The sequence below is a fragment of the Pteropus medius genome, unplaced genomic scaffold (genome assembly GCF_902729225.1).
Source record: "Pteropus medius unplaced genomic scaffold, Ma_sr-lr_union100, whole genome shotgun sequence".
NCBI lineage: Eukaryota > Metazoa > Chordata > Mammalia > Chiroptera > Pteropodidae > Pteropus > Pteropus medius.
Window position 1 is genome coordinate 5739638 of NW_024340849.1, and position 26451 is coordinate 5766088.

Sequence of the window (26451 nt, forward strand, 5' to 3'; positions counted from 1 at the left end):
ACTATCTCCCATTTAGTAAGTAACCTTTTCATTTGTTGGTGACAGACACTCTTTGCTGTGCAGAGCTTTTTCATTTGATGCAAAATCTTTGCTATTGTTGCCTTTGAGATCCAAAATATCAGTGCCAAAACCAATGTCAAAGAGCTTGCCACCTATGTTTTCTTCTAGGAGCTTCACGGTGTCAGGACTTACATTCAAATATTTCAGCCATTTTGAGTTCAACCAGTTTCATTCTTCGGCATGCCCAATTTTCCCAAAGCCATTTATCAAAGAGACTGTCTTTTCCTCATTATATGTTCTTGGTGCCTTTGTTTTAAATTAATTGATTATATAGGTGTGGCTTTATTTCTGGGCTGTTTTGTTCCACTGATCTATGTGTCTGTTTTTATGCCAATATGCTGTTTTGATTACTATAGCTTTGTAATATAATTTGAAATCAGAAAGTGCTCAGCCTCCAGTTTTGTTCTTTCTTAGGATTGCTTTGGCTAGTCAGAGCCTTTATGATTCTATAAAAATTTTAGGGTGGTTTTATTTTAGGGTGATTTTAGGGTGATTATATTTCTATTTCTGTGAAAAATGCTATTGGAATTTTTATAGGAGTTGCACTGAATCTGTACGTTGCTTTGGGTTGTATGGGCATTTTAACAATATTAATTTTTCCAATCCATGAGCAAGGAATAGCATTCCATTCATTTTTTATATTTATTGGATATTGATAATAGTAATATGTTGGAAATGTTGGGCTAAAAAAAAGCTTTATTATTCCAGTCAATTACATCAACTTTTTCTTTTTGCATGGTTTATATCTGGCTCACATTGTACTTCTGTTACCAAGAGGGGTCTGAAATTTTAATTTTCAATGGTGGAAACTGAGTAGAAGAAAGAATGGGTATTTTTCTGTTTGATTCCTTTTTAGAGAGCTGTTAATATTCTTTAGTAATGTATGTCTGCTGATCTAATCCTCTGTAGAAGCCACAGGGAAAATCCTAGAAATGAGATTATTCTGCACATTAAATGATTTTTTTTGTATTTATTTTTAAGATAATGTATTATATACTGTTTTATTATCAGTTATTCTGTATTGGTTATGCACTGTATAGTATAGATAGTATAGAAATTGTGGTATAAGGCGTACCGCAACCAGGGCCAAGCAGAAAACCTTTAACAGGTAGGGTCCGAAGTCAACTATTCATGCCACAGATCCTAAAGTAGTTCATATTATTTTTCTTCCTTGCCAAGAGTTCCTGTCAAAACAGGAGGAGAGAATTTGGCAGAAAATGGTAGAGAGCAAAGATGGAAAGTGGAAACCATTCATTTGGTGATGTAAGAGCTGCCAACAAGATGCACACACTTCTGAAATACGGGCAAAGAGAAATTAAAGTAGGACAGACAGCAAATGAAGGAGGGGCCCGTGTGGAACAGAACCAGAGAAAGGGAAACGAAAGACCCAAGTCACGCTCAAATGGGGCAGTCAGGTCCTGACACATCCTGACAGAAACTCCTGCTCTCTCCATACCAAAAAATCACAGCATACTCTTTTCCAGTGCTGCTGAACCATTTCCAGATTTTGCAGTGTTTAATAGGTATTTTAATAGGAAGGTGTCAGAGCATTTCAAATATGACTAACTGCCAAATTGTTATAGATCTCGCTGCTTGAAAATCAACAGCTGGAACCAATTTTATCCTCATCCCTGGTCTCTATGAGTCACTGTGTAAATTGTCAGGGTAACTGTCATTTTTGTTATAAGTTTGAGCTGGTCATGTGTTTTCTATTCTATCAGGATTGCATATTTTAAATTCTACACAATTTTTAGGGAATAAATTTACAAAAATGTAGGTAACTTGATGAATATCTTTTCATATAAGAAAAATTAAATCGGCAAAGCAATTTACAGAAAAAAAATGAACAGCAAGGACATTTGATCAAAGACAAATATGAGACAAGGAAAGGAAGTCAGAATAAAGTAAACATTTAAAGAAAAATTAAATTTTGAAATTGTGTACGTGTTTAATTCTGTTGGGCATCTCCTACAAGATGCAATGAGAAATGGCCTTTATGATGGAGGCATGAGATGTTATGTTTAAACGATGACTAAAACGAAAAAAAGAAAAAAAAGAAAAAAAAAGCTATCTTAGAGAAAGATAAGAGAAACCCAGATTTCAAAAGACAGATTTCAAAATTGTCTTGAATCAGAGTAGTAGCAGCAATAAAAATTTAACAAACTTGAAAAAGCTCTCTCATAATTCAGAGGAAGAACGATCTAGGAGTTTAAAATGCTTGGAAAGAATATAATTGATACAGAAAAAAAAGGCAGGATAAACAAATATTGGCATTGCTGAAGGAGTAATTGATGATCACAAAGTGGAAAAAGAAAACCACAGAAAAGTAAAAAGACATAGGAAATAATACTGCATCTAAAATCTTCCTGAGCTGAAATTTCGGGATCTGAAGATGTGGAAATTGTGGTATTGGTTGCCTATTTACGAAGATAAAAAATGATTAATCATTGATGTAAATCTAAAGCATAATAGATATAAACAAAGTCAGGCTAAAATCAAATTTACTTAATAAAACTGAATTTGTATCTCCAGCTTATATATTATTTTTACTCATGTAATTTCTACAAGGGCAGGAAGAACAAAAGCAAATATGAAGATGAATAATTCTTCACATAGAGAGGTGTTTAAAATGTAATGGTATTTTTAACCTTAACTACACAGATGTAATTAAGAGGTTCAAGATTTTTTTAAATAACTGAAATGACTCTTAGTAGAGACAAAATCTATATACAACTTCTAAACCAAATGTAGGGTTAGCCATGAAACCAGCACCGCACAGTGTAAGCCCCACAGAAACACACAGAATGAATGGACAACATCAAGCATGCACAAGCAATGCAGAAAAGAAAGCTAACTAATATTTTATTTATGACATTTGGTTAATATTTTAAATCCTTTTATAAAAGACAAAACTCTCAGATTGACTTAAAGTAACACTCATTTATAGTCTGTATAAAAGGAGCCCAGGAGTAAATCTAAAAAAAAAAAAATGGAAGATGGCAATTTGAGCATCAACCCTGTGGTGCCCCTTGTCCCCAAACCCCCCAGTCTCTGTAATAATACAGCATCGTGGGCACAGGTGGGCAACTCCTAGGGGATGCTTCTTGTGTTTTGAATTCTATCAGAATCATGGGAGTGAAAACCAGGATGAGATCACATGAAGATAGAACCAGGACAAATGCAGCAGGAAAAGATGCAGACCTACCTCGTGGGGGACCGTGGTCCCTATAGCAGGTCCTAGCTCAGCCGCCTACGAGTCCCTCAAAGAAAGCTGTATGTGCCTCACTGCGGCTCTTATTCCAAAAAGCCCCTTCAACATCCTGAGCGTCTGCTGAATTGAAAGGCATGGCACTGGTTGGTTTCTCGCCTTGAGGTCTCCATGGTGGGGAGAGAGATCCAACTCGAGTATGGGGCTGAGAGCAGAGCTTTCTCCCTGCAACTCAGCAGTAGAAGTTTCCCCGTATCGCCACCATAATACCCTGTTGGAGCAGGAATTGCTGGGCCCTCTGCGACCACATGGTTTGTTACAGCTGAGGGACACTAACATCCTCAAATAGCTACTGAGGGGGCCGAAAAAACCACATCCAAAATGATGAAGAATAGCACGTCCATCAGTAGACAGAATAATCCTATGCGGATGAAACCAGACAATAAAAGTTTTATTTTGTAACTAAAGGAAAAGTGACATCATATTATAATTTGAACTTAATTGATGAGACCTTTGCTTCAAAACAAGAAAAAAATAGAACACCTCAGGCCACTGTTGCTGGCCACAGACAACAATTAGGGAAAAAAAAAAAAGGCCAAATTGCAGTCACACTTTTAAAGGCTCCTGAAATGTGTAGCTGCAACAGAACTAGATACCACCTGTCACTTTTTACTATTTTGTTTTTCTGGAGAAGACGTTCTGGTGACGGCTTGGCTCAGTGCTTTTAGGGACGCCACGAGGACCGCCATGACAAAGGGCATGGAAGGCCAGCTCTCCCAGGACACTGGTGCATTCTCAGGCTCTCTGGGAACCAAGAGCTTCTGGAAAAATAAAAAAAAGTCTCCCACGATCCCACTAGAAGCAAAGGCCTGGAAGTAAAGCAAGAGACGACAGCCCCCAAGGGAGCTAAAACAACGAACCGACGAACAAGGAGGTTGTATTGGGAAGAAACGAGAAGGGAAAACAGAATAAAAGTAAATATCTTTTATGTTCAAAGAGGTCAAAAAGGAAGAAAAACAGTGCATCCATAATACATAAAGATGACATTTAAACAGAATAAGAAAAAGCTTAAAATTAAAAGATTAAAAGTTTTACCTCGAATCCTCATTTTTTTATTAAATTATGAGTGTTGTACTATAATAAATAGGGAATTAAGAACAAAAGATAGAGACGAGGAATTTAGAAATGTTGGAAAGCGGGTATTCCACGATGAGAGCGCAAATCACACTAGGGAGCACTCCCGATTAATTCATCATGTATCATGTTCATTTAGAATGAACTGAGTAATAAAAATCCAAAGGAAAAAAAATTAAAAGGGGCCCAATGGAAAACTACAGAAAAAAATAAAAATAGGCGATGGTTTCCAAATGGATCATGTTAACAGAATGTATTAAAACAGCCCCAGCGAGGAGCTGCGCACCTACCCAGGGCCAGCTCGGGGGTCATCGCATCTCCCACACCAAGCACAGCCACATTTTCACTCCGAGCAATAAGCCAGGGCCAAGCCAGGCCACGGAGGCCTTTGCATTTTGGAGGAAGATGTGCAGATGTGTAAGTTAGCCCCGGGTGACAGCTCCTCCTGGGACGTGGGGACAATACTGTATTTTCAACAGACTGATTTAAAACTAACAGCTCCTTTCTTCTACATATTTTTACTAACCTCCATAAGAGCTATGGCATAAGATAGGCGCACGTTACTGAATGCACGAGAATAAACGACGGCAAACGATTTTCTGGATGTATTGTTTTACATTTTACATAAATCTGTGGTGCTTTGCAATAAAATATTAAATTTCCCTATTGCAGTATCTTCTTTAGGTTGTTCAGCATAAACCATGCTAAAGTGACTATAGTTCTATTGTAAAATGTTTATATTGAACTCGGCTGATTTAACAAATAATGCAAAGGGGGTATTTCTAAAACATAGTGTTGTTTCCTCATTAACGTAGCTATGAATTTTAATTCTAATTTAAGAAAGATATTTAGGTTTCAATTTTCTTTTGAGTTTTCTAGTATTTACAACTAAATTTTTTCCTTAAAATGAGATAATATTTACAGAAAATTTCAGACAGTTTACTGCTTAATTAATGTATATATTTTTATATCACAATATTGTGCCTCTGGTATTTTTAAGTTTAATATACAAGAATTTTAGGTGTGTGATGCCAAGTTATTATAGAATTGCTTAGTAGAAATGTGAATAATTTCATCAAGATATTTCAAAAGAGAGAACAGATACCAAAGAAGAGGATACAGGTTTAAACAGTTGAAGTTGAGGACACCGTTACAATTTTGAAATTTTATGTAAAGCATTTCCAAGATTTCTTTAAAAGTGCATTTTCCATTTTGCACAAAAAACTTACTCTCTACATGTATATGCTCTGAACAAAATGATCTCTAAAGTAGAGGGAGATAAACTAATATTTGCTGCATATTTATTAATGTCAGTTGCTATCAGATGTTTCTCATACATAATTTCATTCAATTTTTGAGGGAATATTATATAGTTCTATTATAAATAACTTCCTCAAAGTCAAAGAGTAAAAAACAAAGCTATCTGTGATCTAGCTGGAGGAATGTGGGCATAAGTAAAAGCTAATCAAAGTTATTTTACTTGCGGTGAAATAACTTTGCAAACAATTTTACTATTGTTTGCAAAGATAGCTGATGACGACAAACACTTAAGATATCCTCATGTGTACATGCGGCTCTTCCATAAATCCATGGGGTAAATTTTTCCTGAATGAATTTGCATCCTTACAACAGATGGCCTTGTGATCTACTTTGAGCAGTAGACCCTGGAGAAAGGGGCGTTGTGAGACACTCCCAGAAACCCTTTTGAAAGCCAACATCTACCTGAAGAAACTCAAGATTGACTGCTGTGTGTTGAATGGTTCTAGGGAGCAAGGGAAAAGCCCAGCCAATGAGGGCCATTCCTCACCCCAGACGAGGTATCAGAACTGTGAGTGAGGTCGATTTGGACATTCTGGCCGCTGTGATCTCTCTGTGGAATGCAACTGCAAAAGTCCCCTCAGCCTCCTCTATTTAAAGCAGAAAAACCACCCAGATGAGCCCAGAAGACCGTCAGAACTGTGCTGAACAATTTATAGATGTTTTAGACAATTAAATATTTGAGTAATTCATTTTGCTTAAACATACATTGGTACCTGGAAGTAAGGTGCTGCCATAATGAAACCCTAAAATAGGTGGCAGTGGTTTAGGGGCGATGAAGAAGCAGACACCGGAAGCAGTGAAGAGACTGTGAGAGCAACGGGATTGTTGTTGGAGGCTGGAGAAAGACTCACGTTAGGCACTGGTGCAAGAGTTGGCAATAGTGTCACCCGTGAGAGCAAGGAACACATAGCTATGTAATAAACCCGTGGATCTAATTAAGAAGATTTCCAGGCAGAATGTTGTTAAAGTGTCAGATGTATGATAAGCAATTATAAGGGAAAAGAAAGCTAAAATATTATTCAATTTTTAAGCAGATTTTAGAGGAAACAAACACAAGGCAGTCTCAAAGTAAGAAGTTGTCTGCAAGAAAAGATAAAATCAAATTGGCTGTAACGCCTCTTATTAAGAACTAAGCAAGACTTAAAACACGGCTTAATAGCAGTTCATAAATAGATAAAGAATATAAAAATTTTGAGTGTTATGCAACCAGATGATCACGAAGAAAAGAGACACCTGACTCCAAAGGAATACAGATGTGATTAGTGGGACACACATGTAGTGAGTTCTGGTCAGATTCATATAAAACTCTCAAAGGTTTAAAGAAAGTTCTACCAGGAAAATCAGCAATAGATTAAAATAAAATTAATGGAGTTAAAATGAAGAGAGACCTGGGCTTCCCCAATATTCTATGGTCAGGATATGGGAGAAAAAAGCTAATTGACAGCCAACATGGCCATTTAAAAAAAGTTTTATTGTGGCAAAAGATAACAAAATTTAGCATCCTGAAGCAAGTCTTAAGGTACACAGTGTAGTGGCATTAAGTACATTCACGTTGTTGTGCAGCCCTCACCACCATCCATCTCCAGAGCTCTTCATTTTGCAAAAGAGAAACACTGTATCCACTAAACAATAACTCCCCATTTCCTCCATCTCTCCAGCTCCTAGCAACCACCCTTCTACCTTGTCTCTGTGAGTGTGACTACTCTAGGGACCTCATCGGAGTGAACTCACATGCTTATTTGGAGACTATCAGTTCTTTGTATCTATGAGTTTGTTTCTGTTCTTTTTTTTTAGATTACATATATAAGTGAAATCATAATGGTATTTGTCTTTCTCTGCCTGACTTATTTCACTTAGCATAATATCCTCTAGGTCCATCTATGCTGTCACAAATGGTACGATTTTGTTCTTTTTCATGACTGAGTAATGGTCCATTGTATATCTATCCTACCTACCCATTTGTCTATCGATGGATATGGAAGCTGCTTCTATATTTTGGCTATTGAAGTAATGTTTCAGTGAACATAGAACTGTGTACATCTTTTTGAATTAGTGTTTTGGATTTCTTTGGATAAATCCCCAGAAGTGGAATTGCTGGGTCATGTGGTAGTTCTATTTTAAATTATTTGAGGAATTTGCATATGTTTTTTCCATATTTAGAATCTCGCCAACAGTGCCTAAGGGTTCCTTTTTCTCTACATCCTCACCAACACTTGTTTATTGATTTATTGAGATGAGAGGCATTCTGACAGGAGTGAGGTGGCATCTCATTGCATTTCCTTGATGATTAGCAACGTCGAGCATCTTTTCATATGTCTATTGGTCATCTGTTTTTCCTCTTTAGAGAAATGTCTATTCAGGTCCTCTGCCCATATTTTAATCGGATTGTTTGTTTTTGGTGTTGTTGAGTTGTATGAGCTCCCTATATATAGTAGATATTAACCCCTTATCGGATGTATCATTGACAAATATCTTCTCCTATTCAGCAGGTTGTCTTTTTTTGTTGTTGATGGTTTCCTTTTTCCCAGTACCATTTATTGAAGAGATTTTCTTTACTCCATTGTATATTCTTGTCTCCTTTGTCATAGATTAGTTGACCATATATGCATGGATTTATTTCTGGGCTCTATTCTGTTCCATTAATCTATGTGTCTGGTTTTATACCAGTACCATGCTGTTTTGATCACTATAGCCTTGTAGTAGAGTTTAATATCAGGTAGTGTAATACTTCTAACTTTGTTCTTCTTTCTCAAAATTGCTTTGGCTATTTGGGATCTTTTGTGGTTCCATATGAATTTTAGGATTATTTGCTCTAGTTCTGTGAAAAATACTACTGTTATTTTGATAGGGATTGCCTTGAATCTATAGATTGCTTTGGGTTGTATGGATGTTTTCATGATGTTAATTCCTATCCATGAGCATGGTATATCCTTCCATTTATTTGTATCTTCAAATATTTTTTTTAATGTCTTATAATTTTCCAAGTACAGGTTTACTTCTTTGGTTAAATTTATTCCTAGGTGTTTTATTCTTTTGAATGAAATTGTTTTCTTAATTTCTCTTTCATTAGTAGTTCATTATTGGTGTATAAAAATGCAACTAATTTGTGAATATTAATTTCATATCCTGTTACTTTATTGAATTTGTTTATTAATTCTTATAGGGTTTTTTGTGTGCGGAATCTTTAGGATTTTGTCATATAGTATCATGTCATCAGCAAATAAAGACAGTTTTACTTCTTCCTTTCTAATCTGGGTGCCTTTATTTCTTTGTCTTGTCTGATGGCTGTGCTATGTTGAACAGCCATGGTGAAAGTATACATCTTTGTCTTATTCCTGATGTTGGAAAAAAAGTTTTCAGCTTTTCACCATTGAATATGATGTGAGTTGTGGGTCTGTCAATTATGTTGAAGTAGGTACCCTCTATCCCCACTTTGCTCAAAGTTTTTATCATAAATGGATGTTGGATTCTGTCAAATCCTTTTTCTACATCTATGGATATGATCACATGGTTTTTGTCCTTCATTTTGTTTATGTGGTTTATCACATTAATTGATTCACGGATATTCAACCTTGCATCCCAGAAATCCCGCATTGATTATGGTGTCTGATCTTTTTAATGTATTGCTGAATTTGGTTTGCTAATATTTTATTGAGGATTTTTGCATCTATGTTCATCAGAGATATTAGCCTATACTTCTTTTTTTGTAGTGTCTTTGGTTTTAGTATGACTAGTATGTTGAAGAGAGAATGACTAAGAGGACGAGCAGGAATCCAGAGAGTAAAGCTAAAATTAATTGTGTTCTCTCGGGTACCAGCTGCTGTGTAAGAAGCACAGGATTCAGTACTGATTGATGAGAAACTAACTACATAGAGAAACAGGCCTGGGATGCAGACATCCTGGCCCATCCAGACGTCTGAGTAGGACTGTCTTGGACATGCCAGCCCCAGTCACTCTCCCAGTTGGATGTGACCTCTAGAGTGACCCATCCTGTATCACACACAACAGAACCAACTTTTCAAGCCCAGTCAACTCACACAATCTTGAAGAGTAAAACTCATTGTTCTTTCACGCTAAGTTTTGGCATAATTTGCTGTACAGCAAGACATAACTAAAACAATATTTTTGTTCCCAACATTGGGTAGGGTTGATCATTGAAGCCAATGACAGTCTTAAACTGTTACCTGTATAAACCAAATGTCCACGAAGCAAATCATTCCTGCATGAGGATTCATCTTCTAGTGTTTTCTTCCACAATCCTGTCCACCTAACCTACTGTGCCTTGATTTCCTCATTTGGTTTAGGAGGATAACGATAGGCCCCATCACATAAGTCTTACGAGGATTAAATGAGTAAATATATGTGAAGCCCCTGGAATGATGCTTTGCTTATAGCAGTCCTGTAGATGGTAGCTGTCAACAAGAGTCTGTATTGAGATTGTAGAGGGAGCTGCCCCATCTGCTGTATCACGATAGTCAAGCTGTAGGACATGACATAATGAGAATATCAAAGGCCGCTTTTTGCTTGAGGATTGTGGGAAGGGGAGACTTTCCAGAAGTTTTTAATTTCCCCTTTATGTGCTTTGGCCTGGAGATGGGTTGTATATGAAGACTTGCTACAGAAAGTAAGTCAGGTATTGAGAAATGAGGGCAGGGAGACTTTTGTTTTCCACCTGCGTTGGGGATCTTGGCAGACAGATGCCTCTCACTGCCCCACACCCATGCGTGTCAAAGCCACAGACAAGCAGAGGAAACAGGCAGCTTTCATCTGTGGCTGACAGCCCATCCTGGGGCCCACGCCGAAGGTCTCAGCTGGGTCAGTCCCTCCATCAACTGGTTGGTCGGGGGTGAGACAGCAGATGACTGAGGTTCAGAAAGAGCAGAGATAGAGCCAGCTTATCAAGAGTACCCAGGGACGAAACGGACTAGTCGTTTACCATGTGGCCTGGTCAGTACTTGGCAGCACACACACAAGGGCCAGGGTAAGGCCAGCGGCCGGCCTCTTCGCCCCCATCCTCCACTTCTCATTAGTCACACCATCCTTCATGTTAGAGGCCAGAACGGGATAGAAGGGGAGGCTCAGTGAATGACAAAACCTTTTAGAAAAAGAAGAGCTAACTCATCATATAAAAATAAGCATTATCCACTGATCAATGGGGGATGAGAAAAAACAGGTACATTAACTGAATTAAATTTTACAAGCTGGATTCATTTGGAATTAGCTATGTCAGCTTACGTAGTGTCTTTTCAATTTCTTAATCTTGATAACTAAACTTAAATATGAAGCAGTATACTATGCTATATCAAAATACCTTACGGAAATAGTCCTCTAAGTGCAGTTTTATTCTGTGCCTTGTTCACACCACTAAGAGGGAAATCACAGCTTCATTTCAGCCTCATTGGTACCTGAATACGACTTTCCAGTGCTGTGGGCTTTTCTGTGGTTTTACTGCAAAATGTTTACGCAGATAGTTTGGTTTCCCAGAGGTGCTTGTTGCTTTTCCTTAGTTTTAATCGCAGGCAATCTATTTTTCTGAGAATGTTTGTATAAATCAGGGTGCAAATCTTAGCTTACCTTTTTAGTCTCCTTATGACACAAATCATATTTGACACCTTTGCCCACTTTGGCTTTATATCAAGAATTATACCATGTTTGTTGTTACTTCTCTGGGGTGAAAAAGATATTTTTTACACAACATGTCACCCCCTACCATGTAGATAGGAAACACACAGGCGCAGTCTGTCAATTACTTAAACAATCATTACTTTTACTTAAATACAGTGGTTCTTTCTCTTTATCAACAACCCAGCAATTTATATGGTTTACAACTTTCTTGCAGATATTATAATTCTTTCAGCTTTATGTAAAATGTATTCTGCAAGCACCTTTTGCCTTTGAGAAATTTTATACCTTTTAGAATTAAAGTTGTTTTTTAAATGATATTTAAATTGCCTTTATTATAATATACAACATCTATTGGGCAAAAAACAAAAGCTAAGCAGCCTATGGATTTAAGGATTGAGTGTGTTTCTTTCATTAATATTTCTAGTTAACAAAAAATAATGTTACTGATGTTTAAGAAAATAAGAAAAAAAAAATAGATAAAGATTTTCTTATCCAAGGTCTCCATCTTGAATTCAACATATTTTGTGAAATAATTACCGATTTTGTAAGTGCCTGAGTTCAATTTCCAAGTTTTCGTTTGCTTCTTTCTGTTCATCCAGACATCTCTGGAGCTTGTGGATCTGATTCAGGAAATCACCAAGCTGAAAGCAAAGGAGAAAACGCTTGAGTTAAAATGACCGATATGAGAAAACCCTTCTAATAACAAGCTCTATTGTTTGCATGGCACATTCTTATGCATGTGTCTTTCGTATATCTGCACGAATATATGGGAATAATCATTTTCGATAGAATGAATGCTTATATTCGATAATGGAATGAACATCCACATGAACTGTAGAATCTGACAAAATATCTAGGCACTCTTTCCTCATCTCTATCTTTGCCTCCCTATCTATGTGAGTCACTGTATTGGAATGTGTTTATTATTCCCATGATTTTCAAAATTTAGTTTTAACATATATTTGTATAAATACATATAAGTGCATTTATGTGTATTTAGGTATAGCATATATATGTGTATATACATATATACATATGCCAAGTACGTGTGTGTGTATATGTGTGTGTGTATAGTATATTGGTGCAAATATATAGTTTTAAAATGTTTTTTTAGTTTTTTACTTAAATATGAAAAAATGGGTATCATGCTATATGAAATCTTCTGACACTAGCTTTTTAAATTTAAATTGTAAATTGTTAAGACTCACATACGCTGGTCTCTCACTGCAGCCTATGTGTTCTGCTGGTTCTGCGTTACGGCACTGCACGAATGAGCCATGATATTTCACCATCCTCCTGTGCCATGGGTGTCAGGTTGTTTGCAGCCTTCTGCTCCTCTGAGCATGCTTGTCTATCCCTGGTGCCTATGTGCAGTGTTCTCTTGAGACATACCCAGGAGGAGGATTGCCAGGTTATCCTTTTTTAATGTTTAATTTTACAAGATAATGGTAAAATATCTTCCCAGATGTTTACTAACTTAACCTTACAAAAGCAGTTAGAAAGGATCCTGGTTGAACATGTTTGCCAACACTTGATGTTGTGAGGTATTTAAACTTTTGCCATTCTCTGAGTAATAGCTGCTTGCTACTTTTTTATATTTTTATTGGCTTAATGTTTTTCTTCTTTTGTGCCTATCCAGGTCTCCCGTTCATTCTTCTCTTTGGACCTTTCCTTTTTATCTGAAAATGTTTACCTTACAATCTTGATACTAATCTTTTGTCAGTTATAAGTGTTCCAAGTATCTTCACCAAGTATATATCAAGCCCAGAACTTATTTTTCCATCTTATTTAAGAGAGCTGTGGATGAGTAATTATTTTATGAAGTAAAATTTATCAATATTTTATGTTATAATGGGGATATAGTTAATGCTAAAAAATACTTCCCTACTGAAAGTTTAGAGAAATCTATTTTCAACTAAAATTCATTAGTTGTGCATTTGTCATTTAAACCCTCAATCAAGCTGGAGTTTACTTTTAAATATAATGTGAGATAGATACCAATTTTATTTTTTTCTATACAGAAACACATTTTAATAGATGCATGTATTGAATAAATTGTTTTCTCTATTGATATATCAATCTGTCCTATATTAAAATTCTATACTATGTATAAAGTCTAGTTATCCATACGCCTTAGGGGTTAATTTATTTGATGCTTCAAACTGAATTATTAGAACCTGCATTGTAAATCCTGTTATAACATAAGGCGAGCTCCCTTCTACCACTTTATCTCAGAAATATCAAGGATATTTCTTCATAATTTTAGAAATAGCATTGTAAATCCCATGATAAAGTCTATTTGTACTTAGCCATTAATTCTATAATAACAAACATATTTCACATAATTTTGATATTTATTAATTTTGTCCATGAACGTGGTATATTTTAAATTTAGTAAGTCATTATTAGTCTCTCGATTAAGTATAATATTTTATTCATTAGAAGTTTTACACTACATTTTATTAGACTTGTAGGAATTTTATATTTATTGTTCTTAAAGGGATATTTTATAATTATTTTTCTAATTTTGTTTATGCACAGTAGATTCTTATTAATTGAACTATTTTATAAAACTTAGATCTTTCTAAACATTCCTTGTTTTCCTAAAAATTAGTCTGTATTTTCCTTTTTTTCTGACTAACATGAGGTAGTTATTTTTAAATAAGTTCTATTTTATTTTGAAATGTGACTAAGTTTTGAAATCAAACAATTAGGGTCCATATTACAGTTTTTCAATTTGTATCTTAGAGCTAGTTTTTTATCCACAGAGAAACTCAAATTCCTGATCTTGAAAATGGTTGTAATACTAGTATTTATTTTACAGACTTGTTGAAAAGATGCAGTAAGATGATACAGATAGAGCCCGTTGTGTGGTACTGAGTATGTAGTAAGTAGTGAATATATGTTAATTAATCTAAGCTTGTTTTATTAGAAGGATAATTCAAGTTTAGGGTAATTCTTGGTAGGTGCTTCACAGTGAAGACACCATCATGAGTAGGAATGCAAATGCAGTAAAATGAGCACATACACCCAAAATGGGGAAGTCACTTTAGAGGCAGAATATTCAGCAAGGCAAAAGTAGAAAAGGCAACAATTGACTTAATCTAAAGTGATGACTAAAATGGAAGAAATGGTAGAATCAGAAGTTAGATGTCTTCAAGTACAGGGCACATAAGGACCTAATCTTATTGAAATAATCTTTTCTCTATATATTAGCACGTTGATATGGAAGTCGTGTGAGTCGGAGTAGCATGTACCTGGCTGCAAGGTGCTCCTTCAACTCCTGTCATAGACAATATCACATTTCTGGAAATTCAAGTTTAAGTAATAGACCTTGACACACTCTAAACAAGCTGAGGTCTTGGCTTTAAACTGCCCTTCTTAGGAAAAAAAAAATATCTTCAAATATTAATGATATTCCTCCAATTTAACCATTAAATATTTTAAAAGCGCTTTAATTAAGTTGCCAAAGTGTTTTGTCCTTAGCTGAGGGGAGTTCTCACAATCATTTCTAGCAACCATATTCTTCCAATTGAATGTTTCAAAATCTTATGGAAATTTCCATAATTTTGGATATTTCAAGCCTCAAGACAAAAATCTTGCCTCTCCAAGCAGATCGTGGCCCTATGGCACTACCGTAAAATACAATTAATAATTTCACTATTAAATTATAAAAATAAAGACTTCCTTATGACATACAAACTACTGCTAAAGATGAAGCCCAAGGCCGGTGTTATCCAAGTTAAATCACTTTAACATTAGAAAGAGTTTTATAGAGCTGAGTTGCTATTGTTATTATCCAGAGAGAAAACAAAAGATAATTTTCTTCATACACTCGAGGAGTAATACCTTTCTATAAATCCTTTTTGTCAATTATTTGTGCCCATGAAATGAACAGTTTGTTAAAGTATATCAAAATTAACATCCACATATTAATTTATTTCTGAATTTCAAATATATGAACATTTTTAGCATTATCCACATTGTGTTGACAGCCACGGTTCTTAATTCATATAGGCCTAAGAGATTAATTTCATACATAGTCCAAGTTTACTTCTTACCGTTGACGTTCTCCACCATCAAGCTTCTGCAGGTCTTTGTAGACCTCCCTTTTCTTAGTTTCCACTTTATATAAGTAAATGTTGAATTAGAATTTTTTTTTAGAGATTAAATTTTTCTAGTTCTAAATTTTTTCTGCATTTGTTATGATAACATTTATTAATATATTAGACTTATGTTTCATTTTAATCATCTTTTCCCTGAAGTTAGTCATTTAAATCAAAAGATAATTTTCTTCATACACTCGAGGAGTAATACCTTTCTATAAATCCTTTTTGTCAATTATTTGTGCCCATGAAATGAACAGTTTGTTAAAGTATATCAAAATTAACATCCACATATTAATTTATTTCTGAATTTCAAATATATGAACATTTTTAGCATTATCCACATTGTGTTGACTATTTTATTAATAGTGTTGTCTATTTTATTAGATAAGTGTTACAAAAGTATTTATTAGAGTATGATTATATCCTATTAGTATGTAAAAGTTCTTATAAACATTCAGTAGACCAAGTATACAGACTATATTTTGCTTCTTGGAGATAGTCTTGAGTATTTTCATTATTTGAGGAGGATTCAGAATGCTCAACATTTATGCCTCATTAAAGGTTAATTTTCAGAAATATTTTAATTCAATTATACGTGATTTAGGTAAATATTAGAACAATAAGTAATAGGCAAATGATAATGTTTGACTAATATTATTCTGGAACCTCAGATTATTTTACATTTTCATCTTCTTTCCTAAATTCTTGAAAAACCCTACTTAATTGGTATTACAGTATCAGTTCCAAGAACAGTTCTTAAATTCTTTTTCTTCACTCTATAAATTTTAGGTTTTTCTATCATTTTGGATTTAACATATGAATACTAATATATGATATATAATAACTACTTTGAAAGCTTAATCAAAAACAGGTATTATTATTTAAGGAATAGTTTGGTCTAACTACATGAAAAACAAAGTTTGAATAGAGTGTAATACTTAAAATAAGTAAAAATTATTATATTCAAAATTGGAGTAATCAGAACATATAAATTTTGTAATGCATCTTGGAGATGTATATCAAAAGTCAACATTCATTTTTTTCAATTCATCATGTATTGAAATGTCTGGGGAAAAAAAAGTATCAGAAACACATAAAGCTCTTTTCTCTACGAATATTTTTTAGGATCATGAAAAAGTCAAATTGACCTGACGGTTACTAAAAGTATTTAATTATAGCCCATCACTATGACAGAACGTTCTACAGATATTAAAATGATTACTTAGCTTTCATATCACTATTTCATTATTTAAGAAAAATTTCCTACAACGTTATAACATACCTACGTAAGATTATAAAGAAAAAACAAAAATAATGCCCCAGGACAGGTGGAGATATTTCGATGGTTTCACATTTTCTAAATCTGTGCCAAGTTTTTAGAAAATTTATGATAAAAATAAATGAACTTTAAGGGTGATTTAAGTGCAATAAAAAGTGTCCAAAGTATAAATAATGATTCAGATGGTCTCAGATGGGGCTCAAGATTTTTGCATGCACCACGTTTCTGGGTGATACAGATGCTGCTGGTCCTTGGAACACAGTGTGAGCAGAAGTCAGCCCAATTACCATGGCCTGAATGATGCAGCTTCCCTCAGGTACTCCATTACACCTGCTGCTGCTAACCTTTATCCATTTATCCAAGTAAATTACAGCAGCCGTTTTCTGTCTCTCTCTCTCACTAGATATCTAAATGATTAATTTCTTTAACATCTTTAATGTACTTACTCAAATCTGAGGCCAGACATCATATTTAATACTAAAACCACCCAAAGCAAGAATGATATATTTTTTTCTAACAATTATAAGATTTATATATGAACTGTCATGGTCTCTACTGGAATGCAAGTTCCATGCTTAAGAGATATTCACTTTATTCATGCATGTATTTCAAGTGCTTGGAATAGTGTTTGCATGTTAAAAAAGAACGGATGTTGGATAGGCTAAAGCAACAGATGGCCTTCCACTTTTGTTAAAAATCTTTGCCAAGAAAGTAAGTCATAATTTTTAAATTCTATATCAGTAATATCCTAAAACATTGATATGCCAGATAAATCCAGTTCAACATTTACTGTGAGCACAGAACAATTGCTTTGTTCCTACTGCTACTCTTCTAGTGAGGCCCCAGGCAGTTTGGCTAAAATCTTGGTAGATTTCTCAAAATTTATGACTCAAGAAAAATATATTCAGACCATATCTTATAATCTGATAGAACTGGCACTATAACAAGGTCCCAGCTATAGTTTAAGCCTTGGAGATATGAAGACAATGGCTTCAGCTAAAAAGGAGCAGGAATTTCTGAAAAATACTAATTTTTATCATCAAAAATAAAAATTTTGATAAAAAATTTCATTGAAATTGAAAAAAAATGTGAAAATGAAACAAAGAAAAGACTAGAAAAGCCTGTTAGATGCTGCTGACAACAGCATACAAATCTCATTTGATTTGTATTATAAATCTATCAAAATCTAACTGGAAACAGTTGATAATCAGTTTTGATACATCTTCCCATTAGCAATTGAACAGGACCAATTCCTGTCACAGAAATCGAAGTGACATGTTGAGCATTGAATATTCTGGCAAGTCCTTCTGGCCAATCTGCTCCAGAGCATCCACAGTCGGGTGTCTTTATAATATTTCCAGCTTGGAATGCGATTAAGCTGATGAGAAAGGATGGCACAAATTCCCAAACCCAACTCGGCTAACACAGAGCCTTTGTAAGAAATGAGAGGGTGTGGCAACTTGCCATTTTCAAATAATTAAGATTAAAGTTTGTACGGATATTTATAATTGAAACTGAAATATTCTAAATGACTTTATTAAGGATTATACCATAACCTAGTCTTCACTTGAAAAAAAAATCAGCAAAGTCAATAGAAAGATTTTACTAAAATTTCTCGGTGATCTCCAAGGGAAAGTGGCTGCCTTTAGAGAAATTTGCTAACTATATAGTTTGTATGTGATTCTACTTATTTTTCAATGCCAGAATCATTTCAGGTCTTTAATTGTAATCTTATTACTACCTATATGGAAATTATTGGATCATTTAAATTCAGTGACTCCAAGTAACCATTACTAAGGTATTCAAAATTAAAATGTGATTTCATTTTGACAGAATATAAAATATTTTGTGGTGTTGTAACTCATGATGATAGACATGATTTACCAGAATTATTTGTTTCCTAAGCAGTCTTTTTTTTTTTTTTAATACATATGTCATTGAATTTTCACAGGACTTTTGAGCTTTTGTGGACTGGCTACTAATTTCTACCAGGTACTTTCCATTTAAAGTAAGTAGTTTTATTGTCTACTAGACAATTGTTAAAATATTTAAGAAATGTTAGAGAAGCTAGGACTGCATACATGTATTGCTAAATGATTTATTGACCTTTGAGGTCTACAAACTAAATTTTCTAATGAGTTAAGGTAGCAATGCAATTGTTGTGGCATAGGGTTAATGACATTAATGAGTATATCTCAGCTGAGTAACTCAACCTATGAATTACATTTTTTAGAGCAAAAGGTATAGTGTTTGCTTCTGAGCAAATTGGTTTAATTAGGTAATTCTATACAGAATGACACACATTTGGATTTGAGATTCTCGTTTTGAAGAAATTATATTTTTGGAAACCTGAAGTGAATGAAATGTTGAAAACAACATGCCCAACAATTTGAACCAATGATTCCTCAAAGTCTTTATTGTCATCTTTGTGACCAAATGCAGGATAATTTTCCAAGTGGCTGTGCTTTTAGTGCTAGAGTTTCTTTCTCTGTGGGAATACATGTGAGTAAATTTGTACTAAAACTCAACATTCTTAACCAAATATATATATATAATATATATATGTATATATATATATATGAAAACAAGAATACAATAATTAGAAAAAAAATAAATTGGAGAACTGACACTTCCTGGTTTCAACGCTTACTAAAAAGCTATAGTAATAAAGACAATGTTTTACTGGCAGAAGGATAGACATTTAGGTCAATAGAATAAAACTGTCCAGAGTCCAGAAAGAAACTATTATGGTCAACTGGATTTTGACATGGGTGCCAATATATTTTGATAGGAAAATAACTTTCTTATCAAATAGTTTTGGGACAACTAGCTAGTTGTCCACAAGCAGAAGAATGAAGTTGAACTCCTACCTCGCCTCATTTATAAAAATCAACTAAAAATGGATCACAGACCTAACTATAAGAGCTAAAACTTGAAAACTCCTAGAGGATAATACAGGAGTAAATCTTCATGGCATTGAATTAGGCAATGATTTTCATCTACAACACCAAAACTGCAAGTAACAAAAGAAAAAAAATCAAATTAGATTTCATCAAAAATTTTAAAACCGTTATGCTCCAAATAAAACTATCAGGAAGTTGAAAAGATAATCTACATAATGAGAAAAAATATTTTCAAATCATATATTTGAGAAGTTTGTATCTAGAATATACAACTCGGAAAACAAGCAAATGCCCCAATTTAAAAATGGACAGAGGATCTGTATATTAATACCAAGAAAATATATAAAGGGCCAATTAGTACATGAAAACATGATCAGCACCATAAGCCATTAGACACATTCAAATTAAAACTACAATGAGATACCACCTCACCACCACAAGGATGGCTATAATCAGAAAGGTGGCTCCCACAAGTGTGGGTGAGGCTGGAGAAATTGGAACCCTCAAACACTGCTTGTGAGAATGCAAAATAGTGCAGCCACTTTAGAAAATAATTTGATGGTCCTGAGACATGTCCACATAGATTTTCCATATAATCCAGCAATCCCAAGGGGCATAAAATCATAGCTACACAAAAACTGGTATATGAATGTTCATAGCAGCATCATTCATAATAGCCAAGAAGTGGAAACAACTCAGACACCAACTGTCTAAATGAAGAACAATGTATTATATCCATACAATGGTATATTGTTTTGCCACTTAAAGAATGAAATATTGATCCATGAAACAATATGGCAGAACCTTGAAAGCATTATAAGTGAAAGAAGGCAGTCCCAAGAGGCCATACAGTCTGTGTGTCCATTTATATGTAATATCCAACATAGAGACAGAAAGTAGATGAGCAGTTACTACGTGTTGGCGGTAAAGGGAGAATGAGGGATGACTGCTGATATGTTTTAGGATTATGAAAATGTTTTAAAATTAGATGCTAGTAATCGTTGCAAAATTTATGATTTTAAAAACCACTGAATTAAATCAAACACTTTAAATGGGTAAATTTTATGGTTCATGCATTAGATCTCAATAAAACTTAAAAGTAAATATGGCACGCATTTTAGTTGCTATAATATTTGTATATTAAGCCAAATCGAAATTCATTCTTTTGTAGATGCCCTAGAATTAAGTCAATTGAATACATCCAGTGATTACAAAGTTTTTAAGACTGTTATCTTAAATACTTGTATCGCTTGACTCAGTATTTCATTGCTTTATATAATGAACTTTTAAATATTCTTTAAAAATTGAATGGACAAATGGACATTGATGCCTTAATAAGTCTAAAAGTACTGGCATTGCTTTAAAATGTATTAACCCAGATGATAATCTGATTATTGATATATAAACATTTTATTCCAGCTCAGAGCTATTTTTCTTTTTAAAGTTAAACCAGCATCATGACCAGTGGAAGTGAATCACTTGACATGTTACAATGCTGGTGAGTCTTAATTTGTGCCCAGAGGGACTAATGCTGGGAATTTGTTCAGGGTACCATAGCAACTGCAGAATTTAAGCAACGATACCCTGTGGCCAATTTGTAGCTGAGAGAATATTTCAAGATTCCATTGGATCACCTGAGGCAGCAATATTAAATGTTTATGGTGTGGTGTCTTGATAAGAAGCACTTAATTGGTGTTAATTTTATCCAAATCAAAGACAGCTTAGAGCATCTCTTTCCAGAGAGCAGAATATTCTCCTTAGATGTGTGAGAGAATGTTAAGGGTATTTTATTTTGTAACCAGTGTCTCACAAGGGTTTTGACACAGGTCTTTATTAAAACTGACTTCAAGTTGCACTGAGTAATATGCTAACGCGTTTGTGCAGAGAAAAACAATGTCTTCTCTAAAATCAAAGGAAGACAAAAAAAAGAATGTCAAATAATATTAATTTTCTCAACAACGGCACCTGTATTTGATCATCACATGATATACGTATTTCCCAATTTCCTCTTAGCAAGACTGAATAGGAGAGAACACTAATAAAGTATCTAGGGAGCAAACAATCCTTACTTCACTATTTTACTCAGTTAAAACACAGCGGATGTCTGCTTTCAAAGGAAGCTTTTTAAGAGCACTGGGCTACATGCCTCTTTGCCTTTGGATACTGGAATTCATTCCATCATCATGAAACTCAAGAAATAAAATTGCCATTTGTGTCCCAAATTTCAATCTGCTGTCATATGTCATGAACCACCAGGCTTAATCTCCAACTGATGTTGAATATAGGTATAAAAAATCCAGTTACTCCTCATCATTTTAACCAAAAAAAAAAAATTGCCGAAACATCAGTTACAAAAATGCAAAGGTGAAATAAAATCAAAATTATAAAGCTTTCTTAAAGGAATTTAAACATTAAGGACAAGAGAATTCACCACAAAACTACTCTATGATAACATGATTTGGAAACTCAATGTTCTGCGTTCTAGCAATTGAGCCCAGTTATTAAGACAGTGCCTGCCACACTGTAGGCCATCCACAGAGGTAACAATCTATTAGTGAGTCAGAGAAATCTGCTTTCACAAAACACAGGAAATGGCAATTTTAAGAGCCTCATGACAAGAGTCCAAAAAAAAAAAAAAAAAACAAAGGAAAAGCTAATTAGGAACTAATGGAATTTTGAAAAACCAGTAAATACTCTTGGTTAATTGAGTACTACGAAGGCTCAATCTATCATTAAAACAACAATTAGGTATCCTAAATTAGACAAAGAATGAATGTTGTTTCAAAATAAAATTTATGAAAGAGAATAAGTAGAAAAGAAACAGAAAAAGTCTTCAAAAGGTGTTTTATAAATGAGCAGAATACAATAAGTAAGAAATACAAACTATATGAAGGGAAAACAAGTGATAATTTGTGATTGATTTATAAATCAAAGGTCTAATGTTTAATTTCCCAGAGAGGAAAGAAAAGACACTATAATCTAATATTTTTTAATTTAGAAGAGAACTCCTAAGTTTCTAAAAAGGACTATAAGAGAGAAATGTATAACAAGAAGAAATATTTTCCTCTACAATACAAACATCTTTCTAGATGACAGTTCCCATGACTAAAACGTATTCAGGGAAATTACTTATCCTGCATCTTCTCCTTCATGAATGAAGATCTTCAATTCATAGGCATTTAAAAGCATTTATACAAGAATATAAGACAAAACAAACTAAATCCTTTTATTGAATAAGGTTCAAATAGACAACACAGGAAATTGCAATTTTATTAAGAGCCTCATGACCTGTGACTCATTGTTGAACTATATTTAAATTTCTGAGTTCCAAACTTCCTGCATGTATCTACTTTAATTTTAGTAGTTATTTTATAGCTGAACCAATAGCCATATCTTTCCAGATCTCTCCACCAGGAAACTTTGATTAATTTCCTCTGAATAATTTTGATTATTTTCTGAAATAATCATTTACAATAGTAGCTGAATTGCTTAATATAGGGAAAAACAGGAGTAAACTGCCACATTAGTGTGTGTTTAAAACACAGTAAAATATTTAAACATTTAAAATATTTTCCAGTAAAAATAAATTTATGATTAACTTAAGTTTTTCCCTATCATTAGGCAAGCTACTTTAAAAAACAGGAAGGAATGGTAAGTGGCAATGTAGTCATGATTACAAAATTTATGCCATATTAAAATAAAGAAAATATTTCTTCTACTAAATAGTAAGTAGACTAAAGCTGGCATGCTTTTAATTTAACTCTAACACTTCATTTCCACTCAAAGTTTTAGTGATATTTCAGAAGTCAAAGGAAACTGATTCATGTTGATGGGATAAAGACAGATAACCGATATTTAAAGCATATTTCTTAAAATAGAAACTCAGTTCTCATTCTGTACCGTATAAAAACTGAGAAGATAGTGAACATTCTTTCAGTAGAGCAACATTGTTGCTGGAAGCAACTGTAAACAGTTTTACCTGCTGTTTATTTTGTATATCGATATAAGGTCATTATAGTGAAAATGGCAAAAAAGCATCTGAAAATTATTATAAAAGTCACCAACCTCCAGGAAGGTTCTCTGGGAACTTCGGAGTTGAGAACTGCTGGTTTAAAGACAGAGTACATCCAACAGAGTACATTCCAGGCTGGATGAGCTCATGACATGATCAGTTTACTCTGCATTTGGCTAGAGGTTTCTAGAAACAGTACAGAAATATTTGACAGATATCTCCTTGCATATAAGTTACGTTTAAATGGGAAAGCGCATCACCCAGCGTGGGGCTTCTCATTCCGAATGCCTGGTAACAAAAATGTACTGTAACAGATACTGGCTTGGAACTCTGTTGCCCATTTACTTAAGACTACTTGTAAACCATTTGAGATTTCTTCCACTAACGTTGCACAAGTTCTTGCACATTCAGCCTCCTGATAAAGACTATCAGGTAAGTGAATAAATGAAAGCAAATGAACATGCTTTGAATGCATTATCAATGAATAAAGTGAGAAATGGATTGGAAAAATTCATGAATGCCGTCGGAGATCGAACAGCATAATGACTGCTTAACAATGGACCCGTTACGCCTCCACGCCAGGCCATGGGTGAAACTATCTCATGCAGAGAGGCCGGCGTGAGACTTTCTCCATCTGTGTGCTGAGGTGAAGATCATGCGGCTCCTTGGAGTTGCCATTTTTCCTAAATTCGGTTAAGTTTATACTTACTATTTAACTATTCACATCTTAAAATATTTTCTATTAAGATGACGATGGATATTTTATATCATAGAAAGGAAATTTTAATTTAAAAAAAAACTGTACACAAAGAAATGTTGCATTACTAAGGGTTACTTTTTCACTCTTTTTGTTATTCGGAAAAATTTGTGAAAACTACCATCACAGTAGGCCACCGGTTATTTTCCTAAGAAAACCCTATTTACTATATACCTAATTTTAGGAATGTCACTTAAGTAAAAAATATTCAAAAGTAGAACTATAATTCCTTTTTCCAAGAAGACCATGTTCTTCTAACAGACAATATGCTATAAAGAATTTAATTTTGAATACTTAGTACTTAAAGAGAAATCGAGTTTGGTGGTATAGATTCCAAAATTAAATGCTATAATACTGGAGATGTTTAACTGACTACAAATTAAATAGACTTGTGCCACGTAGGAATTTAGGGACTTTTAATAGACTTTATTTCCTAGACTAGTTTTAGATTTTACATAAACATTGAAGGCAAAGTTCTCATGTACCTACCATGCCCCCTCGCCCTCACTCCAGTCCCCCCAATTAACATCTTGCAGAACAGACAAGATGATGCTGTTTTGAGCAAGGCTAGCAGTCATGGGGTGGAAATAAGTGGTCTTATTTGTGATATATTAGGAACATAAGACTTCAAGAATGTGAGGGTCCATTTTATATGGAGTAAGGGAGGAAGAGAGGCATCACAAATGACTCAGCTATTTTGCCTAAGATATAGAATAGCTAGGGGAGCAGGATTAAAGGTATAAATTTGAGAGTTATCAGCACACGGATGGCATCTAAAGCCACGAGGCTTACAGACACCAACTTTGGGATGCGTGTAGCTAAGCATTAGTAAGTGAAGGGTGACTGGAGGCACAGATGTAGAATTGGAGACATGAAGAGAAATCAACAAAACTGAGATCCAGTAGTACAACAGAAGGCAAAACCCAGGCAATGCTGATGCTTCTAGAAGCCTGGTGAGTAAATTACTTTAAGAATGGAACTTACTGGCAGTGTCAAATTACTACGAGATGTTGAGAAAGATGGAGACTGGGAATATAGACCACCGGCTTTAAGAATATGGAGCACGTTTGTGACTTTGACAGTTTTTCTCTTGGTAAAGAGGAAGTGGTCAAAATACCACTGGTATGATCAGCGAGAGGACGAAGTCTTGTGGACCGAAGAAGTGAACATATCTCTTTCATGCTTGTTGTAAAATTTTGTAGCAGCGATGTAATGTATGCTTCATGGAAGTTGGTTTACTTTAAAAGTATAAAATCCTTATGCATGTACACACACACACACACACAGGCTTCCCCCACTATCCGGAAGCAGAGCATTCCTATGAAACCTTTCATACGCCGAAATGGCGTGAAGCGAAGGGTCCCCCACCTTCTGAGGGCCCCCACCACTGCATTCAGGAGACACCTGCGCTGGTGCTGTGAGAACTTTGCCTTCCCGGGGAAATTCTCACACGAAAGACCTACCTTAGTACCCGTTTTCACTAACCGAATGGAACCCAAAAAGGATATTTGCTTTTACAAAGAAAGGACAGAAAAAGCTAAGGGAAGATTCGTCTGAACCTTTCCATATAACCTGCCTTAAAACGTCTTGGTGTTACTCAGCTCCTACGTTAGGCTACATTTTCTACTCACACAATAAGTTTTAGCTGAGAATGTGGCATGCGTGGTAGGTTTGGCGTGTTGCTAAGTTCTGAAGCGGAGCTGAAGTGCTGGACAGGGGAGGTCTTGGTAAAGTGAAGGAGTCATTAGGATGAGTTAGATGAGAAAGAACTGGGTTGCCGGCTTCTGTTCGCGCGGTTCCGACGGTGTCTTCGTCTTAGAGACATCAAAGTCAGCACTGGGTGAATGCTGAATGCTAGGACTGGGCGAGGCACAGACTGAGCGGTTCCTTGCCCCTCTACTCCGGCAGGGGTGTCAGACAATAGATCATTAAAACAAACACATAATTGCAAGTAGCCCTTCAGCACTAGAGGGAAAAGAAACATGGCACATTGTTTCTGGGACTGCTGTGAATACCACCATCTTGACCTTCGGTTATGGTTAAC

The 26451-nt window shown here is 34.8% G+C and overlaps 1 protein-coding gene across 3 annotated transcripts in view; it reads right to left on the bottom strand.

Moving 5' to 3' along the window:
• CCDC102B (coiled-coil domain containing 102B) overlaps positions 1-26451 on the bottom strand; it is a 201378-nt gene that overhangs the window by 14961 nt on the left and 159966 nt on the right. Inside the window, exons 8-9 of one of the 3 annotated variants that reach the window (XM_039839876.1) lie at positions 11885-11988; positions 10506-10817 (exon numbers count right to left, since the gene is read on the bottom strand). In XM_039839876.1, the coding sequence (XP_039695810.1) occupies positions 10655-10817; positions 11885-11988 (267 nt within the window). In that variant the 3' untranslated portion in view covers positions 10506-10654. Of the gene's footprint in view, positions 1-10505; positions 10818-11884; positions 11989-26451 lie in introns of those variants that run through there. The other 2 variants (XM_039839886.1, XM_039839894.1) reach the window with 2 other exon arrangements.